We start from the raw sequence: 21,008 nt of genomic DNA, 5'->3' as shown, positions 1-21,008 counted from the left end.
CCTCCTCGTTCACTGGGCCCAAGGCATTGTCACAGACATTGCAGGTGACATCCTCTTTCCTCTGGGACAGCTCTGGGCCCATCTCACCTTCCCCTTGGGACAGCTCCTGGACACTGTAGTCTGTCCCTTGGCACGGCTCTGGGTTTGTCTCGCCTTCCCCTCGGGACAGCTCTTCCTCCATGCAAGACTTCCAGTCTTTCCCCTCCCCAGCCAAGGCCCCCTCCTCAGTCTCTTGCACTGCCAGCAGTGACTCCCCCTCTGTCTCCTCCTGCTGCCCACTGAGGGCTTGGCCTTGCACCTCAGGAGTCGAGGGGCTGGAGGGGGAGCAGGGGCTCTGTGGGGCAGGAACTGGGCTCTCTTCCCTTTCTGATGGAACTGTTCCCACCATCTCTGCAGCCCTGCTCTGCTCCAGCTCTCTCTGTTCCTCCAGCTCCTGGCTCAGTCTCTGCACCTCAAGCAGAGCATTGCTCTGTGGGGCAGGGACATCGCTCTCTGTCCCTGCTGATGGCTCCTGCTCTCCAAAGGCTGGAGAACCTTCTGCCTTTTCCTCCTCAGCACTGAGAGGCCCCTGGGGCTCCTTCTCCTCCTCAGCAGCTCTGGCTGGGGCAGCAGCTGCTGGTTCAGTGTCCGTGGGACTCAGCGGGGCAGGAGCTGAGCTGGGCAGCTCAGGGGCTGCCTCTCCTGCCACCTCTGTGCCCACACTGCTGGGAGAGCTGGGCCCCTCCTGGGGACAAGTCTGGGAGTCCCCAGCATTCCCAGGGTGTAAAGCTTTGTCCCAGGTGGTACAACCAACATCAGCTCCCCATCGGGACAGCTTTTTCTCCCTCACATCTCTCTCCCTTTGGGGCAGCTTCTGGGCACTGTAGTTTTGGATTGGGTCTTGGTCTCTTACATCTCTGCTCTGGGACAGCTCCTTTCCTCTTACATCTTCTTCCCATGAGGGGAGTTCCCTGGGTCTCTGAACTCTCCTCAAGGTCAGCTCTGTCCCTCTCACATCTTCCTCCAATGAGGAAAGATCCCTGGGTCTCTGAACTCTCCTCAGGATCTGGTCTTGGCCTCTCAGTTCTTCTCCCCATTCGGACAGCCATTGAGGTGGCTTTTTTTCTTCCAAATGGGACAGCTCTTGGACTGTCACACTTTCTTCCCATTGGGTCACCTCTGTGTACCTCACACCGCCTTCTTCCCATTGGTGCAGCTCCTGGACTGTCACCTTTTCTTCCCGTTGGTGCAGCTCTGGTTGTCTCCTGTCATGCCACTGGGAGAGTTCCCGGACTGTCACCTTTTCTTCCCTCTGGTAGAGCTCTCGCTGTCTCCTGGCTCTCCGCTGGGAACGTTCTCGGACTGTCACTTCTTCTTCCCATTGGTAGAGCTCTTGGAGTGTCACATCTTGGCTTCTGGTGACATCGCCAGACCGGGAGAGCTCTTGATCCTTGTCGTCATTCCAGTCTTTGTCCATGTCAAGAAAGGTCCCCTCCTCAGTCAGGGACAGTGGCAGGTCTGACTCGCCCACTGCCCCCTCCCACTGCCCGCTGAGTGCCTGGTCTTCCATCCAGCTGGGCAAGGGGCTGGGGGACTTGGATTTGGGGTTCCTCTTCTGCTTCTCCATCTGCGTTGTCCTCTGCTCTAGCAGGATCCAGGGAGCTGCTTCACGCTGGCCGAGCTGCTCTCCTGGCTGGGGCACCCCCGGGCTCTGCGCTCCTTAAATAGCCCTGGGCAGGGCGGGGCTCTGGGCATCACCGTGGCCCGTGTCACAAAGGGCCCTGGAAGGCACCTGGGATGTCACAAAGGGCCACCATTTAAGCCTCCATTCTCTCTGTCTATCTCCCTTCGGGAGATCTTGCTCCCAGCACCTCCCTGCAGGACTGTGGCACACACAATTACTCCAAAACAAATAAAAGTTACATCAAAAAATAATAAATCATTATAAAATAAAAAATTATTTAAAACTAAAATACAAGAAACTAAATATTATAATAATGATAGTATGTACTCCAATATATAATATTGATAGAAATCTATACCATATATGACAACTACTTATAATATTTAAATATTCCACACGACACCCCGACCTGCGCAGGGCAGAGCCCAGAGGGTTTGGCCGGATGGCCGTGCCGGGGAGGTGTGGGCAGGGGCTTCATGGATGAGGGATGAGGGGGGTCCCTCAGGGCTGTGCCTCAGCCCCGCGGGCTCCGCAGGGTCTGCGTCGATGGCACACAGCGGGGCCAGCGCTCCCGCTGCACGTCGGCAGGGACCGGAGCTGAGCGGGGCAGGTGACACCACGGAAGGACGGGGCCATCCTGAGGCACCTGGACAAGCTGGAGAAGTGGCACCACGAGAACATCAGGAGGTGCCACAAGGCCAGGTGGCAGAACCTGCCCCTGGGTCAGGACAATCCCAGAGTCCTGGAAACATCAAGGCTGGCAGAGACCTGCAGGACCATCCAGTCCCGGCCTCACCAGCACCACCACAATCACCCCCAATCCATGTCCCCAAGGGCCACTTCCAGACCCCTCTGGGACACTTCCAGAGACAGTGACTGCCCCACCTCCCTGGGACACTCATTCCAATGCCTGACCACTCCTGCAGGGAAAAAATTGTTTCTAATCTCTGAGGTCAACCTGCCCTGGTACAGGCCATTTCCTCCCATCCTTTCCCTCGGGCCACGGCAGAACACCCCTCCCCTCAGGGTCTGTCCTGGAGCCTGGCAGAGCCACTGCCTGGCAGCACTGACCCCGTGTCTCAGCTCCCACACTGTTCTCTCCATGGCCTTCCCAGCAAAGCTCACGTGCCCTCAGGGTGAAACACGTTTTCAGGCTGTGTCATGGAGTGTTCACTGAGAGCTACATCAAACTCAGCTGCAGCTTCAGCATCTTCCTCCCTCACAGCTGTTGCCCAAATCAAAACACCTGACACTGTCTACTCCAGAAGGAAGAATTTTATTGCTTCCATCAGCCAGGCTTCCCTGGGAATCACCAACAGGCTGTGCTAGACAGTATCTCTCATGATCTTGCTGAGTTTCTGGATCTTGGACCTTGTTGACATATCCACGAATTTCCTTCAGTTCCTGCCTCAGATCCAAGGGATCTCCGAGCTCCTAAAGCAAAGAAAGAGGGGGAGAGAGCGAAGGAAGCAGCCAGAGCTGCCTCCTGCGCCCCTGGATCCTCCCAGCTGGCAGGAGGATGCCCAGCAGGATGGCCTGGGTGCCTCCCAGCCTTGGGGTCCTCCCCCAGCCTCAGCAAGGTGGATCATCCTCCTCTGGCTCCCTTTCCCTTCCTTCAGGCACAAAGAGCCCCTCCCCGGCCCTGTCGATGATATTCAGGTGTAGAAAAGGAGCCAGCAGCTCCCCCGTGGGGTCCCAAAGCTGAGCTCCTCCCTCCCATCCCGCGGGAGAAGAGCTCCGTGTCCTGCGACAGGGGAAGGCTGTCCGGGAGAAAGAGAAGGCAGAGGGTCCTGCTGTGCAGCTGCCCAGAAACACTCCAGTTAAAGCTGCACACACAGCCCTGCTCTGTGTCAGGAGCACGGGCAGGGCTGGGCAGGAAAGGTTCTTGTCCCCCCCAGCAGAGGCTGGCACTGTGCCCCCCTTAGTTCCAAGCCTTTCTGAGTGCAAGGCAAGCAGTGCCAGAAGGAGAATGGGCAGGCCAAGTGTGACTTTCTTGTCCAGTGGTTCCCACTCCATGCTCTGGGCCAGGCAGATCCGTTGAGGAGGGAATGGCAGTTGCTGTGGCCAATGCCTGGCAAGCGGCGCCATTGGCAGGCTCTGCTTCTGTGGGTGAGAGGAGAGGTTTAGAGAGGTTGAGAGAGCTTGAGAGAGGAGAGGGCAGGGGCAGAGAGGGCAGGGGAGAGGAGGGGAGGGAAGGAGGATTGAGAGGGAAATGGAGAGGAGGGGAGGGGGGAGAGGAGAGGGAGAGGGTAAGCGGGTGAGAGGGAAGGGGAGGAGATGAGAGGGGAAGGGGGAGAGGGGAGAGGGGGGGATTGGAGGGTAGGGGAGGTGTGGGGGTGAGTGTGAGTGCATCCATTATGGAAAGCTCTATGGAGTGCACCCTTACTATGCAATATTTTATAATGTAATGTAATGTGATGTAATATAATATGATATAATATATTCTATATACTATACTACTATTATACTGAAATGTTCCTAATATGTGTATTCCTTAGTTCCTCTCTATGCCTATTTCATAGTATTATAAACAGAGTAACCTATTTTCCTAATCTCAATTAATTAATACACATGAAGTGTCTAAATGACTTAGTGGATTTGGGATAAAGGGAAGGGTGAAAGGGAAGAGAGAAAGGAAGAGATGACTTTACGAGGGAGAGAGAGGGAAAGGGAGAGGAAAAAGAGATGCCAAGTTCTTCTTCCAATGTCCCAGTTGCAGCAGTTCAATCTGGCAAGAAAGACAAAGGAAAAGTTCTAAAAGCCACCCAGCCTTGTGAGTGAGAACTGCCCTGAGACAGGCAGCAAAAGTGAGAAGTGATTGACTTGTTGGTTGGAAGGATGTCAGTGTTGGAAGAACAGCCCTGACTCGTGTGTCTGTCTGGCTCAGCTGTTCCCTTTGGGGTTCTGAAGGCCCAATCAAACTCCCACTCCATCCCTAGGGAGGGACGTGCCCCTGCAGGGCACTGGAGGATGTGCAGCCCCAGGAAATGCCTTTCCTGGAGGAACAAGGGCCTGAGGGCACACTCTGAGTTCCACCTTCTCCCATTGTTCTCAAAGAAGGCAGAAGGGGGTGAGCACCCTCAGACCGTGCTGGGCTGATTTCTCTGCAGGTTGTGCCAGGAGCAATCAGGGAGCTCTTGTTTTACATCTTCAGACCTGATCACAGCTCAGTATTGTCTGAGTCCAAAGCTGTAGTTAAACACTATTGCAGAGATGGGACTGCCACCAAATTCCACTGTTTTCTATTGAGGGGGAGCCCTTACAACTTGTGTTATTATAAATAAGTGCTTTTCTAACAACTCTGTGCATTTAGCAACCAAATTCAACCATCTTACCCAGGGATATTTGATGCAGCTGCTTGTGTGTCCAAGGTGGAGCACAATCTTCTTTCTCCTGGGTAGGAGATGGCTCAGGACTCAGCCAACTCCAAGGCTGGGAGAAGCACAAGACACCTTCTCAAAGCAGGATGGAAATTCTGCTTTTTCATGTGGCAAACACACGATGCTGACATTGTTACTCCAGCATTTAACTCACTGCCTTGTCTGTAGCTTTGGCTGGAATCGTTGTCAGTTTGGGGGTTAATGGGCAATGCTCATCTAAAGGAGATTGACATCATTTTTACCTGGACTTTGGATCCTCTTCACCAGGCCTGATGCTGGTGGCACAATCCTGAGGGAAAGCTGGAATTGCAATTCCTGAGTGAGGGAAGGGAGAGAAACCCCCCCAGCAGAAAGAGCTTGACATCACCAGGGGTGACCAGGGGCCCAGGAGCAGGGGTGGGGATTCCCTGGAATGTGGCATTACCTGAACTGGGCTCAGGGCTCAGGCAGCAGGACCACTTCTCGGGCAAGTGCTCGATGCCCTCCGGGAGCTTCTGCCACTCAGACAGGCGTGAGCCACGTCTGGGCTGGGGTGTCCTGGGGGGGAAACAACATCAGGCCTGGCACAGGAAAGGCTCATTCCCACGACTGAGTGAAAAACAACAACAACAACAGGAGGTGGTTGGCACTCACTGCATCTCCTCAACTGGCAGAGCCAAGGGATCTTCCTCCTCCTTCTTCCTTTTCCTGTCATTCCAGGAATCACTGAGCTTCTCTTCCAGGGCTCCCCTGGTGAGTCTACAAGGAAATGATTTGAAAAGGCCACCTGAAATAATCCAATTCTAGCACAACAAGAACCTTTATAAACTCCAGTGACAGAATAAGTGTATGACCCACTCCAATCTCTCAGTTACCTCTTCCTGGGTGGAATGTGGTTGGTATGCACGGAATCTATTCCAGGAGGATTCCTCACAGAACAGAGGACAGAACAGACTCCAGACTTTATTGCCTGTATCTTGGAGAGCAAAGCAAGAAGATGTTCCACAATTAGTACCAAAGGTGTGTCTGACTGGAGCCGCTCAAGCTCCACCTCAAGGTCAGTCCCACTCATTGAGTCATTATCAAGAAAGTGCTGGAAAAGCAGGATTCAGTAACTGCTAAGGATGCAAAGGGGAGGGTCTGGGATGTTAGGAAAGGGTCAGTGGAACTCTGGCAACACGTGCAGGGGGCAGGAGGAACAGGGAGGAACAAGCAGGGGGTACACAAGGTAAAGGTATGGAAGGAGCTGGTTGCATGTAAATCAGGGCTGGGCAGTAACCATGAGCTTTCATTCTTCCTATTTAGAGCAGAAGGGTTTATCAAGTATTTCAGAGTGGGCAACACCATTAGATAGGAAATATAAATTCAAATACCTGTATTCATTTGTGGTGTCAAAATCCTGTGAGTACTGAGTCGGGTTTAGGAAGTTGCAGTGTCAATGCAGTTCATGGCGTGTCAGTCCAAATCCAGTGTCAGTCCAGGTGATGGGATGTCAGTCCTTGTTGAGTGTCAGTCCGGCTGAGTCATGTCCAGGGTGCTGGGCTTGCTGGGGGTCCCTTTCCATGGACAGGGTTCCCCCCTGAAGGTGGTTTTGCCCTTCTGTCCCAATTAGTTCTCTTCTTTCAGTCATTCCTGAAACAGGTCTGAGGTTTGGGGGTCTCTGGTGCTCTTGAGCCCCTCCAGTCCACGGCCACTTCTTGGCCCCGTTCCTGCCCTTGTGCTGTGCCGTCTTGTGCTGATCTCTGGGAAGTGCACCAGGGATGTTTGTCCTGGCAAATGCTGCCCGCCCTGCCATGTCTGGGGAGGGCCTGGCCCTGGGGCAGGGCCTAATCCTCGGGTTGTCCCTCCAGGCAGGAGCGGAAGAGCCTGCCCAGAGCCCGCAGTGCCCGTCTGAGGCGGGAGGGACGTTTCTTGGGGGCAGCCACATCCCCTCTGGGGGCAGCCACATCCCCTCTGGGGGCAGCCATATCCCCTCTGGGGACAGCCACATACCCTCTGGGGGCAGCCACATCCCCTCTGGGGGCAGCCATATCCCCTCTGGGGACAGCCACATCCCCTCTGGGGGCAGCCACATCCCTTCTGGGGACAGCCATATCCCCTCTGGGGGCAGCCACATCCCCTCTGGCGGCCTGGGGCTGCAGCTGGGGAGGAGAGGCCCAGCCTGGCACTCGTCTGCATGGTTGGTTCACATGGAGCTCAGCCCATGCCTGGCGAGGGGCGGGCACTGACAGCCTTTCCTCTCTCTCTTCTGCTTGGGGCAGCTCCAGGACACTCAGTTCTTCCCACTCGTCGTCCTCCTGCCGAAAGGGCTTGACCTCAATGGTGTGGACAGTCACATGTTGTTGCCAGTCCTGCAGTTCCAGCTCTCTGTCGCTGTCATCTTCCCACCGGGATGGCACTGAGCCTCTGTGTTCTTCCCAGTCGGAAAACTCTTGTCCCATGGAGCTGTCCTCATGGGAAAACTCTTTGCCAGGGGAGTCCTCCCAGCTGGACAGCAGGTCCTGGTAGCTACTGAAATGTCCAGGGGACTCCTCCTCCTCCTGGCTGAAGGATTCAGAGCTGGACCGTACCTGTGGGCTGCGACCTCCTTTTCCTTCTGACTGCTCTTCCTGTTTGGAGTGCTCCTTGTCGCTCAGTCCTTGGGAGCCACTCACTTCTCTCTGGGTCAGCTCTTCCTTGATGTTTCCTTCACACTCATCCTGCCGCCGAAAGGGCTTGACCTCAATGGTGTGGACGGTCACGTGTTGTTGCCAGTACTGCAGTGCCAGCTCTCTGTCCCTCTCATCTTCCCACCGGCATAGCACTGAGCCTCCGTGTTCTTCCCAGCTGGAGCTACTTCCTTCTCCTTGGGACAGCTCTTGCTTGATGTTTTCCTCCCAGTCAGACACTTCCTGGTAGCTCTTCCCTTCTCCTTGGGGCTCCTCTTCCTCAGTGTATTCTTCCCAGTCAGACAGTTTTTGGTCGGCCTTGCCTTGCCCAGGGAACAGCTCCTGCTCAGGGAGGTCTTCCCCTTGGGACACTTGTTGGCATGTGTTATTTTCTTGGGACAGCTCCTGGTCTTCCTCATCTTCCCACTGGGAAGCCTCTTGGTCAACGTGGTATGTCCAGTGTATCCCTTCCCCAGCCGGGGCCCCCTCCTGGGTCTCTTGCAGTGCCTGGACTGATTCCCCCTCTGCCTCCTTGTCTTCTTCCTGCTCACTGAGGATCTGGGTTCGCAGCTCAGGAGCCGAGGGGCTGGAGGGGGAGCAGAGGCTCTGTGGGGCAGGGACTGGGCTCTCTGGGGCAGGAACTGGGCTCTCTTCCCTTTCTTCTGAAACTGTTGTTACCACCTCTGCAGCCCTGCTCTGCTCCAGGTGTCCCTGTGCCTGCAGCTGCTGGATGGATCTCCTGAGCTCAAGCTCAGCCTGGCTCAGGATCTCAGTGCTGATGAGCCCAGCAAAGTCCAGCAGGGCCTGGCTGCCCTCTGAGGGTCGCTGTGGGGCAGAGACTGGGCTATTCTCCCCAACTACTAGAACTGTTGTTACCATCTCTGCAGCCCTGCTCTGCTCCAGCTCTCTCTGTGCCGGAAGCTGCTGGATGGATCTCCTGAGCTCACGCTCAGCCTGGCTCAGGATCTCAGTCCTGATGCGATCAGCAAAGTCCAGCAGGGCCTGGCTCCTCTCTGAGGGGCCCTGTGGGGCAGGAACTGGGCTGTCTTCCCTTTCTACTGGAACTGTTGTTACCACCTCTGCAGCCATGGTTTGCTCCAGGTGTCCCTGTGCCTGCAGCTGCTGGACGGATCTCCGGAGCTCAAGCTCAGCCTGGCTCAGGATCTCAGTGCTGATGAGCTCAGCGAAGTCCAGCAGGGCCTGGCTGCCCTCTGAGGGGCCCTGTGGGGCAGGAACTGGGCCCTGTGGGGCAGGGACTGGGCTCTGTGGGGCAAGGACTGGGCTCTCTTCCCTTTCTGATGGAACTGTTCTCACCATCTCTGCAACCCTGCTCTGCTCCACATCTCTCTCTTCCTCCAGCTCCTGGCTCAGTCTCTGCACCTCAAGCAGAGCATTGCCCAGCATCTCACTGAAGATCTGACGCTCTGCCTCCATCAGGGCCGGGATGCCATCTGAGATACTCTCCAGAGTATTGACTGGGGTCTGTGGCAATTCTGGGCTAACTGTTCTCACTGACTCTGCAGTCAGGCTTTCTTCCAGCTCTCTCTCTTCCTCCTCCTGCTGGCTGGATCCCTGGAGCTCAAGCTCAGCCTGGCTCAGGATCTCACTGGACATGTCCTGGTTTGCGTCCAGCAGGGCCTGGCTGCCCTCTGAGGGGCTCTGTGGGACAGGGACCGGTGTAGTGTCCGTGGGACTCAGCGGTGCAGGAGCTGAGCTGGGCAGCTCAGGGGCTGCCTCTCCTGCCACCTCTGTGCCCACACTGCTGGGAGAGCTGGACCCCTCCTGGGGAACAGTGTGGGCGTCCTCCTCGTTCACTGGGCCCAAGGCATTGTCACAGACATTGCAGGTGACATCCTCTTTCCTCTGGGACAGCTCTGGGCCCATCTCACCTTCCCCTTGGGACAGCTCCTGGACACTGTAGTCTGTCCCTTGGCACGGCTCTGGGTTTGTCTCGCCTTCCCCTCGGGACAGCTCTTCCTCCATGCAAGACTTCCAGTCTTTCCCCTCCCCAGCCAAGGCCCCCTCCTCAGTCTCTTGCACTGCCAGCAGTGACTCCCCCTCTGTCTCCTCCTGCTGCCCACTGAGGGCTTGGCCTTGCACCTCAGGAGTCGAGGGGCTGGAGGGGGAGCAGGGGCTCTGTGGGGCAGGAACTGGGCTCTGTGGGGCAGGAACTGGGCTCTGTGGGGCAGGGACTGGGCTCTCTTCCCTTTCTGATGAAACTGTTCCCACCATCTCTGCAGCCCTGCTCTGCTCCAGCTCTCTCTGTTCCTCCAGCTCCTGGCTCAGTCTCTGCACCTCAAGCAGAGCATTGCTCTGTGGGGCAGGGACATCGCTCTCTGTCCCTGCTGATGGCTCCTGCTCTCCAAAGGCTGGAGAACCTTCTGCCTTTTCCTCCTCAGCACTGAGAGGCCCCTGGGGCTCCTTCTCCTCCTCAGCAGCTCTGGCTGGGGCAGCAGCTGCTGGCTCAGTGTCCGTGGGACTCAGCGGGGCAGGAGCTGAGCTGGGCAGCTCAGGGGCTGCCTCTCCTGCCACCTCTGTGCCCACACTGCTGGGAGAGCTGGGCCCCTCCTGGGGACAAGTCTGGGAGTCCCCAGCATTCCCAGGGTGTAAAGCTTTGTCCCAGGTGGTACAACCAACATCAGCTCCCCATCGGGACAGCTTTTTCTCCCTCACATCTCTCTCCCTTTGGGGCAGCTTCTGGGCACTGTAGTTTTGGATTGGGTCTTGGTCTCTTACATCTCTGCTCTGGGACAGCTCCTTTCCTCTTACATCTTCTTCCCATGAGGGGAGTTCCCTGGGTCTCTGAACTCTCCTCAAGGTCAGCTCTGTCCCTCTCACATCTTCCTCCAATGAGGAAAGATCCCTGGGTCTCTGAACTCTCCTCAGGATCTGGTCTTGGCCTCTCAGTTCTTCTCCCCATTCGGACAGCCATTGAGGTGGCTTTTTTTCTTCCAAATGGGACAGCTCTTGGACTGTCACACTTTCTTCCCATTGGGTCACCTCTGTGTACCTCACACCACCTTCTTCCCATTGGTGCAGCTCCTGGACTGTCACCTTTTCTTCCCGTTGGTGCAGCTCTGGTTGTCTCCTGTCATGCCACTGGGAGAGTTCCCGGACTGTCACCTTTTCTTCCCTCTGGTAGAGCTCTCGCTGTCTCCTGGCTCTCCGCTGGGAACGTTCTCGGACTGTCACTTCTTCTTCCCATTGGTAGAGCTCTTGGAGTGTCACATCTTGGCTTCTGGTGACATCGCCAGACCGGGAGAGCTCTTGATCCTTGTCGTCATTCCAGTCTTTGTCCATGTCAAGAAAGGTCCCCTCCTCAGTCAGGGACAGTGGCAGGTCTGACTCGCCCACTGCCCCCTCCCACTGCCTGCTGAGTGCCTGGTCTTCCATCCAGCTGGGCAAGGGGCTGGGGGACTTGGATTTGGGGTTCCTCTTCTGCTTCTCCATCTGCGTTGTCCTCTGCTCTAGCAGGATCCAGGGAGCTGCTTCACGCTGGCCGAGCTGCTCTCCTGGCTGGGGCACCCCCGGGCTCTGCGCTCCTTAAATAGCCCTGGGCAGGGCGGGGCTCTGGGCATCACCGTGGCCCGTGTCACAAAGGGCCCTGGAAGGCACCTGGGATGTCACAAAGGGCCACCATTTAAGCCTCCATTCTCTCTGTCTATCTCCCTTCGGGAGATCTTGCTCCCAGCACCTCCCTGCAGGACTGTGGCACACACAATTACTCCAAAACAAATAAAAGTTACATCAAAAAATAATAAATCATTATAAAATAAAAAATTATTTAAAACTAAAATACAAGAAACTAAATATTATAATAATGATAGTATGTACTCCAATATATAATATTGATAGAAATCTATACCATATATGACAACTACTTATAATATTTAAATATTCCACACGACACCCCGACCTGCGCAGGGCAGAGCCCAGAGGGTTTGGCCGGATGGCCGTGCCAGGGAGGTGTGGGCAGGGGCTTCATGGATGAGGGATGAGGGGGGTCCCTCAGGGCTGTGCCTCAGCCCCGCGGGCTCCGCAGGGTCTGCGTCGATGGCACACAGCGGGGCCAGCGCTCCCGCTGCACGTCGGCAGGGACCGGAGCTGAGCGGGGCAGGTGACACCACGGAAGGACGGGGCCATCCTGAGGCACCTGGACAAGCTGGAGAAGTGGCACCACGAGAACATCAGGAGGTGCCACAAGGCCAGGTGGCAGAACCTGCCCCTGGGTCAGGACAATCCCAGAGTCCTGGAAACATCAAGGCTGGCAGAGACCTGCAGGACCATCCAGTCCCGGCCTCACCAGCACCACCACAATCACCCCCAATCCATGTCCCCAAGGGCCACTTCCAGACCCCTCTGGGACACTTCCAGAGACAGTGACTGCCCCACCTCCCTGGGACACTCATTCCAATGCCTGACCACTCCTGCAGGGAAAAAATTGTTTCTAATCTCTGAGGTCAACCTGCCCTGGTACAGGCCATTTCCTCCCATCCTTTCCCTCGGGCCACGGCAGAACACCCCTCCCCTCAGGGTCTGTCCTGGAGCCTGGCAGAGCCACTGCCTGGCAGCACTGACCTCGTGTCTCAGCTCCCACACTGTTCTCTCCATGGCCTTCCCAGCAAAGCTCACGTGCCCTCAGGGTGAAACACGTTTTCAGGCTGTGTCATGGAGTGTTCACTGAGAGCTACATCAAACTCAGCTGCAGCTTCAGCATCTTCCTCCCTCACAGCTGTTGCCCAAATCAAAACACCTGACACTGTCTACTCCAGAAGGAAGAATTTTATTGCTTCCATCAGCCAGGCTTCCCTGGGAATCACCAACAGGCTGTGCTAGACAGTATCTCTCATGATCTTGCTGAGTTTCTGGATCTTGGACCTTGTTGACATATCCACGAATTTCCTTCAGTTCCTGCCTCAGATCCAAGGGATCTCCGAGCTCCTAAAGCAAAGAAAGAGGGGGAGAGAGCGAAGGAAGCAGCCAGAGCTGCCTCCTGCGCCCCTGGATCCTCCCAGCTGGCAGGAGGATGCCCAGCAGGATGGCCTGGGTGCCTCCCAGCCTTGGGGTCCTCCCCCAGCCTCAGCAAGGTGGATCATCCTCCTCTGGCTCCCTTTCCCTTCCTTCAGGCACAAAGAGCCCCTCCCCGGCCCTGTCGATGATATTCAGGTGTAGAAAAGGAGCCAGCAGCTCCCCCGTGGGGTCCCAAAGCTGAGCTCCTCCCTCCCATCCCGCGGGAGAAGAGCTCCGTGTCCTGCGACAGGGGAAGGCTGTCCGGGAGAAAGAGAAGGCAGAGGGTCCTGCTGTGCAGCTGCCCAGAAACACTCCAGTTAAAGCTGCACACACAGCCCTGCTCTGTGTCAGGAGCACGGGCAGGGCTGGGCAGGAAAGGTTCTTGTCCCCCCCAGCAGAGGCTGGCACTGTGCCCCCCTTAGTTCCAAGCCTTTCTGAGTGCAAGGCAAGCAGTGCCAGAAGGAGAATGGGCAGGCCAAGTGTGACTTTCTTGTCCAGTGGTTCCCACTCCATGCTCTGGGCCAGGCAGATCCGTTGAGGAGGGAATGGCAGTTGCTGTGGCCAATGCCTGGCAAGCGGCGCCATTGGCAGGCTCTGCTTCTGTGGGTGAGAGGAGAGGTTTAGAGAGGTTGAGAGAGCTTGAGAGAGGAGAGGGCAGGGGCAGAGAGGGCAGGGGAGAGGAGGGGAGGGAAGGAGGATTGAGAGGGAAATGGAGAGGAGGGGAGGGGGGAGAGGAGAGGGAGAGGGTAAGCGGGTGAGAGGGAAGGGGAGGAGATGAGAGGGGAAGGGGGAGAGGGGAGAGGGGGGGATTGGAGGGTAGGGGAGGTGTGGGGGTGAGTGTGAGTGCATCCATTATGGAAAGCTCTATGGAGTGCACCCTTACTATGCAATATTTTATAATGTAATGTAATGTGATGTAATATAATATGATATAATATATTCTATATACTATACTACTATTATACTGAAATGTTCCTAATATGTGTATTCCTTAGTTCCTCTCTATGCCTATTTCATAGTATTATAAACAGAGTAACCTATTTTCCTAATCTCAATTAATTAATACACATGAAGTGTCTAAATGACTTAGTGGATTTGGGATAAAGGGAAGGGTGAAAGGGAAGAGAGAAAGGAAGAGATGACTTTACGAGGGAGAGAGAGGGAAAGGGAGAGGAAAAAGAGATGCCAAGTTCTTCTTCCAATGTCCCAGTTGCAGCAGTTCAATCTGGCAAGAAAGACAAAGGAAAAGTTCTAAAAGCCACCCAGCCTTGTGAGTGAGAACTGCCCTGAGACAGGCAGCAAAAGTGAGAAGTGATTGACTTGTTGGTTGGAAGGATGTCAGTGTTGGAAGAACAGCCCTGACTCGTGTGTCTGTCTGGCTCAGCTGTTCCCTTTGGGGTTCTGAAGGCCCAATCAAACTCCCACTCCATCCCTAGGGAGGGACGTGCCCCTGCAGGGCACTGGAGGATGTGCAGCCCCAGGAAATGCCTTTCCTGGAGGAACAAGGGCCTGAGGGCACACTCTGAGTTCCACCTTCTCCCATTGTTCTCAAAGAAGGCAGAAGGGGGTGAGCACCCTCAGACCGTGCTGGGCTGATTTCTCTGCAGGTTGTGCCAGGAGCAATCAGGGAGCTCTTGTTTTACATCTTCAGACCTGATCACAGCTCAGTATTGTCTGAGTCCAAAGCTGTAGTTAAACACTATTGCAGAGATGGGACTGCCACCACATTCCACTGTTTTCTATTGAGGGGGAGCCCTTACAACTTGTGTTATTATAAATAAGTGCTTTTCTAACAACTCTGTGCATTTAGCAACCAAATTCAACCCTCTTACCCAGGGATATTTGATGCAGCTGCTTGTGTGTCCAAGGTGGAGCACAATCTTCTTTCTCCTGGGTAGGAGATGGCTCAGGACTCAGCCAACTCCAAGGCTGGGAGAAGCACAAGACACCTTCTCAAAGCAGGATGGAAATTCTGCTTTTTCATGTGGCAAACACACGATGCTGACATTGTTACTCCAGCATTTAACTCACTGCCTTGTCTGTAGCTTTGGCTGGAATCGTTGTCAGTTTGGGGGTTAATGGGCAATGCTCATCTAAAGGAGATTGACATCATTTTTACCTGGACTTTGGATCCTCTTCACCAGGCCTGATGCTGGTGGCACAATCCTGAGGGAAAGCTGGAATTGCAATTCCTGAGTGAGGGAAGGGAGAGAAACCCCCCCAGCAGAAAGAGCTTGACATCACCAGGGGTGACCAGGGGCCCAGGAGCAGGGGTGGGGATTCCCTGGAATGTGGCATTACCTGAACTGGGCTCAGGGCTCAGGCAGCAGGACCACTTCTCGGGCAAGTGCTCGATGCCCTCCGGGAGCTTCTGCCACTCAGACAGGCGTGAGCCACGTCTGGGCTGGGGTGTCCTGGGGGGGAAACAACATCAGGCCTGGCACAGGAAAGGCTCATTCCCACGACTGAGTGAAAAACAACAACAACAACAGGAGGTGGTTGGCACTCACTGCATCTCCTCAACTGGCAGAGCCAAGGGATCTTCCTCCTCCTTCTTCCTTTTCCTGTCATTCCAGGAATCACTGAGCTTCTCTTCCAGGGCTCCCCTGGTGAGTCTACAAGGAAATGATTTGAAAAGGCCACCTGAAATAATCCAATTCTAGCACAACAAGAACCTTTATAAACTCCAGTGACAGAATAAGTGTATGACCCACTCCAATCTCTCAGTTACCTCTTCCTGGGTGGAATGTGGTTGGTATGCACGGAATCTATTCCAGGAGGATTCCTCACAGAACAGAGGACAGAACAGACTCCAGACTTTATTGCCTGTATCTTGGAGAGCAAAGCAAGAAGATGTTCCACAATTAGTACCAAAGGTGTGTCTGACTGGAGCCGCTCAAGCTCCACCTCAAGGTCAGTCCCACTCATTGAGTCATTATCAAGAAAGTGCTGGAAAAGCAGGATTCAGTAACTGCTAAGGATGCAAAGGGGAGGGTCTGGGATGTTAGGAAAGGGTCAGTGGAACTCTGGCAACACGTGCAGGGGGCAGGAGGAACAGGGAGGAACAAGCAGGGGGTACACAAGGTAAAGGTATGGAAGGAGCTGGTTGCATGTAAATCAGGGCTGGGCAGTAACCATGAGCTTTCATTCTTCCTATTTAGAGCAGAAGGGTTTATCAAGTATTTCAGAGTGGGCAACACCATTAGATAGGAAATATAAATTCAAATACCTGTATTCATTTGTGGTGTCAAAATCCTGTGAGTACTGAGTCGGGTTTAGGAAGTTGCAGTGTCAATGCAGTTCATGGCGTGTCAGTCCAAATCCAGTGTCAGTCCAGGTGATGGGATGTCAGTCCTTGTTGAGTGTCAGTCCGGCTGAGTCATGTCCAGGGTGCTGGGCTTGCTGGGGGTCCCTTTCCATGGACAGGGTTCCCCCCTGAAGGTGGTTTTGCCCTTCTGTCCCAATTAGTTCTCTTCTTTCAGTCATTCCTGAAACAGGTCTGAGGTTTGGGGGTCTCTGGTGCTCTTGAGCCCCTCCAGTCCACGGCCACTTCTTGGCCCCGTTCCTGCCCTTGTGCTGTGCCGTCTTGTGCTGATCTCTGGGAAGTGCACCAGGGATGTTTGTCCTGGCAAATGCTGCCCGCCCTGCCATGTCTGGGGAGGGCCTGGCCCTGGGGCAGGGCCTAATCCTCGGGTTGTCCCTCCAGGCAGGAGCGGAAGAGCCTGCCCAGAGCCCGCAGTGCCCGTCTGAGGCGGGAGGGACGTTTCTTGGGGGCAGCCACATCCCCTCTGGGGGCAGCCACATCCCCTCTGGGGGCAGCCATATCCCCTCTGGGGACAGCCACATACCCTCTGGGGGCAGCCACATCCCCTCTGGGGGCAGCCATATCCCCTCTGGGGACAGCCACATCCCCTCTGGGGGCAGCCACATCCCTTCTGGGGACAGCCATATCCCCTCTGGGGGCAGCCACATCCCCTCTGGCGGCCTGGGGCTGCAGCTGGGGAGGAGAGGCCCAGCCTGGCACTCGTCTGCATGGTTGGTTCACATGGAGCTCAGCCCATGCCTGGCGAGGGGCGGGCACTGACAGCCTTTCCTCTCTCTCTTCTGCTTGGGGCAGCTCCAGGACACTCAGTTCTTCCCACTCGTCGTCCTCCTGCCGAAAGGGCTTGACCTCAATGGTGTGGACAGTCACATGTTGTTGCCAGTCCTGCAGTTCCAGCTCTCTGTCGCTGTCATCTTCCCACCGGGATGGCACTGAGCCTCTGTGTTCTTCCCAGTCGGAAAACTCTTGTCCCATGGAGCTGTCCTCATGGGAAAACTCTTTGCCAGGGGAGTCCTCCCAGCTGGACAGCAGGTCCTGGTAGCTACTGAAATGTCCAGGGGACTCCTCCTCCTCCTGGCTGAAGGATTCAGAGCTGGACCGTACCTGTGGGCTGCGACCTCCTTTTCCTTCTGACTGCTCTTCCTGTTTGGAGTGCTCCTTGTCGCTCAGTCCTTGGGAGCCACTCACTTCTCTCTGGGTCAGCTCTTCCTTGATGTTTCCTTCACACTCATCCTGCCGCCGAAAGGGCTTGACCTCAATGGTGTGGACGGTCACGTGTTGTTGCCAGTACTGCAGTGCCAGCTCTCTGTCCCTCTCATCTTCCCACCGGCATAGCACTGAGCCTCCGTGTTCTTCCCAGCTGGAGCTACTTCCTTCTCCTTGGGACAGCTCTTGCTTGATGTTTTCCTCCCAGTCAGACACTTCCTGGTAGCTCTTCCCTTCTCCTTGGGGCTCCTCTTCCTCAGTGTATTCTTCCCAGTCAGACAGTTTTTGGTCGGCCTTGCCTTGCCCAGGGAACAGCTCCTGCTCAGGGAGGTCTTCCCCTTGGGACACTTGTTGGCATGTGTTATTTTCTTGGGACAGCTCCTGGTCTTCCTCATCTTCCCACTGGGAAGCCTCTTGGTCAACGTGGTATGTCCAGTGTATCCCTTCCCCAGCCGGGGCCCCCTCCTGGGTCTCTTGCAGTGCCTGGACTGATTCCCCCTCTGCCTCCTTGTCTTCTTCCTGCTCACTGAGGATCTGGGTTCGCAGCTCAGGAGCCGAGGGGCTGGAGGGGGAGCAGAGGCTCTGTGGGGCAGGGACTGGGCTCTCTGGGGCAGGAACTGGGCTCTCTTCCCTTTCTTCTGAAACTGTTGTTACCACCTCTGCAGCCCTGCTCTGCTCCAGGTGTCCCTGTGCCTGCAGCTGCTGGATGGATCTCCTGAGCTCAAGCTCAGCCTGGCTCAGGATCTCAGTGCTGATGAGCCCAGCAAAGTCCAGCAGGGCCTGGCTGCCCTCTGAGGGTCGCTGTGGGGCAGAGACTGGGCTATTCTCCCCAACTACTAGAACTGTTGTTACCATCTCTGCAGCCCTGCTCTGCTCCAGCTCTCTCTGTGCCGGAAGCTGCTGGATGGATCTCCTGAGCTCACGCTCAGCCTGGCTCAGGATCTCAGTCCTGATGCGATCAGCAAAGTCCAGCAGGGCGTGGCTCCTCTCTGAGGGGCCCTGTGGGGCAGGAACTGGGCTGTCTTCCCTTTCTACTGGAACTGTTGTTACCACCTCTGCAGCCATGGTTTGCTCCAGGTGTCCCTGTGCCTGCAGCTGCTGGACGGATCTCCGGAGCTCAAGCTCAGCCTGGCTCAGGATCTCAGTGCTGATGAGCTCAGCGAAGTCCAGCAGGGCCTGGCTGCCCTCTGAGGGGCCCTGTGGGGCAGGAACTGGGCCCTGTGGGGCAGGGACTGGGCTGTGTGGGGCAAGGACTGGGCTCTCTTCCCTTTCTGATGGAACTGTTCTCACCATCTCTGCAACCCTGCTCTGCTCCACATCTCTCTCTTCCTCCAGCTCCTGGCTCAGTCTCTGCACCTCAAGCAGAGCATTGCCCAGCATCTCACTGAAGATCTGACGCTCTGCCTCCATCAGGGCCGGGATGCCATCTGAGATACTCTCCAGAGTATTGACTGGGGTCTGTGGCAATTCTGGGCTAACTGTTCTCACTGACTCTGCAGTCAGGCTTTCTTCCAGCTCTCTCTCTTCCTCCTCCTGCTGGCTGGATCCCTGGAGCTCAAGCTCAGCCTGGCTCAGGATCTCACTGGACATGTCCTGGTTTGCGTCCAGCAGGGCCTGGCTGCCCTCTGAGGGGCTCTGTGGGACAGGGACCGGTGTAGTGTCCGTGGGACTCAGCGGTGCAGGAGCTGAGCTGGGCAGCTCAGGGGCTGCCTCTCCTGCCACCTCTGTGCCCACACTGCTGGGAGAGCTGGACCCCTCCTGGGGAACAGTGTGGGCGTCCTCCTCGTTCACTGGGCCCAAGGCATTGTCACAGACATTGCAGGTGACATCCTCTTTCCTCTGGGACAGCTCTGGGCCCATCTCACCTTCCCCTTGGGACAGCTCCTGGACACTGTAGTCTGTCCCTTGGCACGGCTCTGGGTTTGTCTCGCCTTCCCCTCGGGACAGCTCTTCCTCCATGCAAGACTTCCAGTCTTTCCCCTCCCCAGCCAAGGCCCCCTCCTCAGTCTCTTGCACTGCCAGCAGTGACTCCCCCTCTGTCTCCTCCTGCTGCCCACTGAGGGCTTGGCCTTGCACCTCAGGAGTTGAGGGGCTGGAGGGGGAGCAGGGGCTCTGTGGGGCAGGAACTGGGCTCTCTTCCCTTTCTGATGGAACTGTTCCCACCATCTCTGCAGCCCTGCTCTGCTCCAGCTCTCTCTGTTCCTCCAGCTCCTGGCTCAGTCTCTGCACCTCAAGCAGAGCATTGCTCTGTGGGGCAGGGACATCGCTCTCTGTCCCTGCTGATGGCTCCTGCTCTCCAAAGGCTGGAGAACCTTCTGCCTTTTCCTCCTCAGCACTGAGAGGCCCCTGGGGCTCCTTCTCCTCCTCAGCAGCTCTGGCTGGGGCAGCAGCTGCTGGCTCAGTGTCCGTGGGACTCAGCGGGGCAGGAGCTGAGCTGGGCAGCTCAGGGGCTGCCTCTCCTGCCACCTCTGTGCCCACACTGCTGGGAGAGCTGGGCCCCTCCTGGGGACAAGTCTGGGAGTCCCCAGCATTCCCAGGGTGTAAAGCTTTGTCCCAGGTGGTACAACCAACATCAGCTCCCCATCGGGACAGCTTTTTCTCCCTCACATCTCTCTCCCTTTGGGGCAGCTTCTGGGCACTGTAGTTTTGGATTGGGTCTTGGTCTCTTACATCTCTGCTCTGGGACAGCTCCTTTCCTCTTACATCTTCTTCCCATGAGGGGAGTTCCCTGGGTCTCTGAACTCTCCTCAAGGTCAGCTCTGTCCCTCTCACATCTTCCTCCAATGAGGAAAGATCCCTGGGTCTCTGAACTCTCCTCAGGATCTGGTCTTGGCCTCTCAGTTCTTCTCCCCATTCGGACAGCCATTGAGGTGGCTTTTTTTCTTCCAAATGGGACAGCTCTTGGACTGTCACACTTTCTTCCCGTTGGGTCACCTCTGTGTACCTCACACCGCCTTCTTCCCATTGGTGCAGCTCCTGGACTGTCACCTTTTCTTCCCGTTGGTGCAGCTCTGGTTGTCTCCTGTCATGCCACTGGGAGAGTTCCCGGACTGTCACCTTTTCTTCCCTCTGGTAGAGCTCTCGCTGTCTCCTGGCTCTCCGCTGGGAACGTTCTCGGACTGTCACTTCTTCTTCCCATTGGTAGAGCTCTTGGAGTGTCACATCTTGGCTTCTGGTGACATCGCCAGACCGGGAGAGCTCTTGATCCTTGTCGTCATTCCAGTCTTTGTCCATGTCAAGAAAGGTCCCCTCCTCAGTCAGGGACAGTGGCAGGTCTGACTCGCCCACTGCCCCCTCCCACTGCCTGCTGAGTGCCTGGTCTTCCATCCAGCTGGGCAAGGGGCTGGGGGACTTGGATTTGGGGTTCCTCTTCTGCTTCTCCATCTGCGTTGTCCTCTGCTCTAGCAGGATCCAGGGAGCTGCTTCACGCTGGCCGAGCTGCTCTCCTGGCTGGGGCACCCCCGGGCTCTGCGCTCCTTAAATAGCCCTGGGCAGGGCGGGGCTCTGGGCATCACCGTGGCCCGTGTCACAAAGGGCCCTGGAAGGCACCTGGGATGTCACAAAGGGCCACCATTTAAGCCTCCATTCTCTCTGTCTATCTCCCTTCGGGAGATCTTGCTCCCAGCACCTCCCTGCAGGACTGTGGCACACACAATTACTCCAAAACAAATAAAAGTTACATCAAAAAATAATAAATCATTATAAAATAAAAAATTATTTAAAACTAAAATACAAGAAACTAAATATTATAATAATGATAGTATGTACTCCAATATATAATATTGATAGAAATCTATACC

The 21,008-nt window shown here is 55.8% G+C and overlaps 2 protein-coding genes across 2 annotated transcripts; both read right to left on the bottom strand.

Annotated features, from left to right (window-relative positions):
• Window positions 1-2,177: 2,177 nt before the first annotated feature.
• LOC139678263 (trichohyalin-like) lies at window positions 2,178-11,120 on the bottom strand. The gene is made up of 5 exons (XM_071568986.1): window positions 8,985-11,120; window positions 8,547-8,891; window positions 7,230-8,276; window positions 2,981-3,097; window positions 2,178-2,318 (listed from the first exon to the last, which is right to left on the bottom strand). Exons 1-5 carry the CDS (start codon window positions 11,118-11,120, stop codon window positions 2,178-2,180), a joined length of 3,786 nt encoding a protein of 1,261 aa, XP_071425087.1.
• Window positions 11,121-11,691: 571 nt separating this feature from the next.
• LOC139678257 (trichohyalin-like) lies at window positions 11,692-20,592 on the bottom strand. The gene is made up of 5 exons (XM_071568974.1): window positions 18,499-20,592; window positions 18,061-18,405; window positions 16,744-17,790; window positions 12,495-12,611; window positions 11,692-11,832 (listed from the first exon to the last, which is right to left on the bottom strand). The coding sequence occupies exons 1-5, from the start codon at window positions 20,590-20,592 to the stop codon at window positions 11,692-11,694; spliced, it is 3,744 nt and encodes a 1,247-aa protein (XP_071425075.1).
• Between the last annotated feature and the right edge of the window lie 416 nt (window positions 20,593-21,008).

The sequence above is a fragment of the Pithys albifrons genome, chromosome 1 (assembly GCF_047495875.1).
Source record: "Pithys albifrons albifrons isolate INPA30051 chromosome 1, PitAlb_v1, whole genome shotgun sequence".
Classification (NCBI taxonomy): Eukaryota; Metazoa; Chordata; class Aves; order Passeriformes; family Thamnophilidae; genus Pithys; species Pithys albifrons.
The sequence above is the reverse complement of the archived record's forward strand: the minus strand, read 5'-3'. Positions and strand labels throughout refer to the sequence as shown.

Excerpts from the sequence above, each read along its gene's own strand:
- LOC139678263 (XM_071568986.1), bottom strand. The coding sequence starts at position 11,120 with ATGGAGAAGCAGAAGAGGAACCCCAAATCCAAGTCCCCCAGCCCCTTG. Across the intron at positions 8,892-8,984 it reads AGAGCAGGGTTGCAGAGATG|GGCCCCTCAGAGGGCAGCCA; the intron begins GTGAGAACAGTT and ends CCTGCCCCACAG. Across the intron at positions 2,319-2,980 it reads GATACTGTCTAGCACAGCCT|CTTGTCCAGGTGCCTCAGGA; the intron begins GTTGGTGATTCC and ends CCACTTCTCCAG.
- LOC139678257 (XM_071568974.1), bottom strand. The coding sequence starts at position 20,592 with ATGGAGAAGCAGAAGAGGAACCCCAAATCCAAGTCCCCCAGCCCCTTG. Across the intron at positions 18,406-18,498 it reads AGAGCAGGGTTGCAGAGATG|GGCCCCTCAGAGGGCAGCCA; the intron begins GTGAGAACAGTT and ends CCTGCCCCACAG. Across the intron at positions 11,833-12,494 it reads GATACTGTCTAGCACAGCCT|CTTGTCCAGGTGCCTCAGGA; the intron begins GTTGGTGATTCC and ends CCACTTCTCCAG.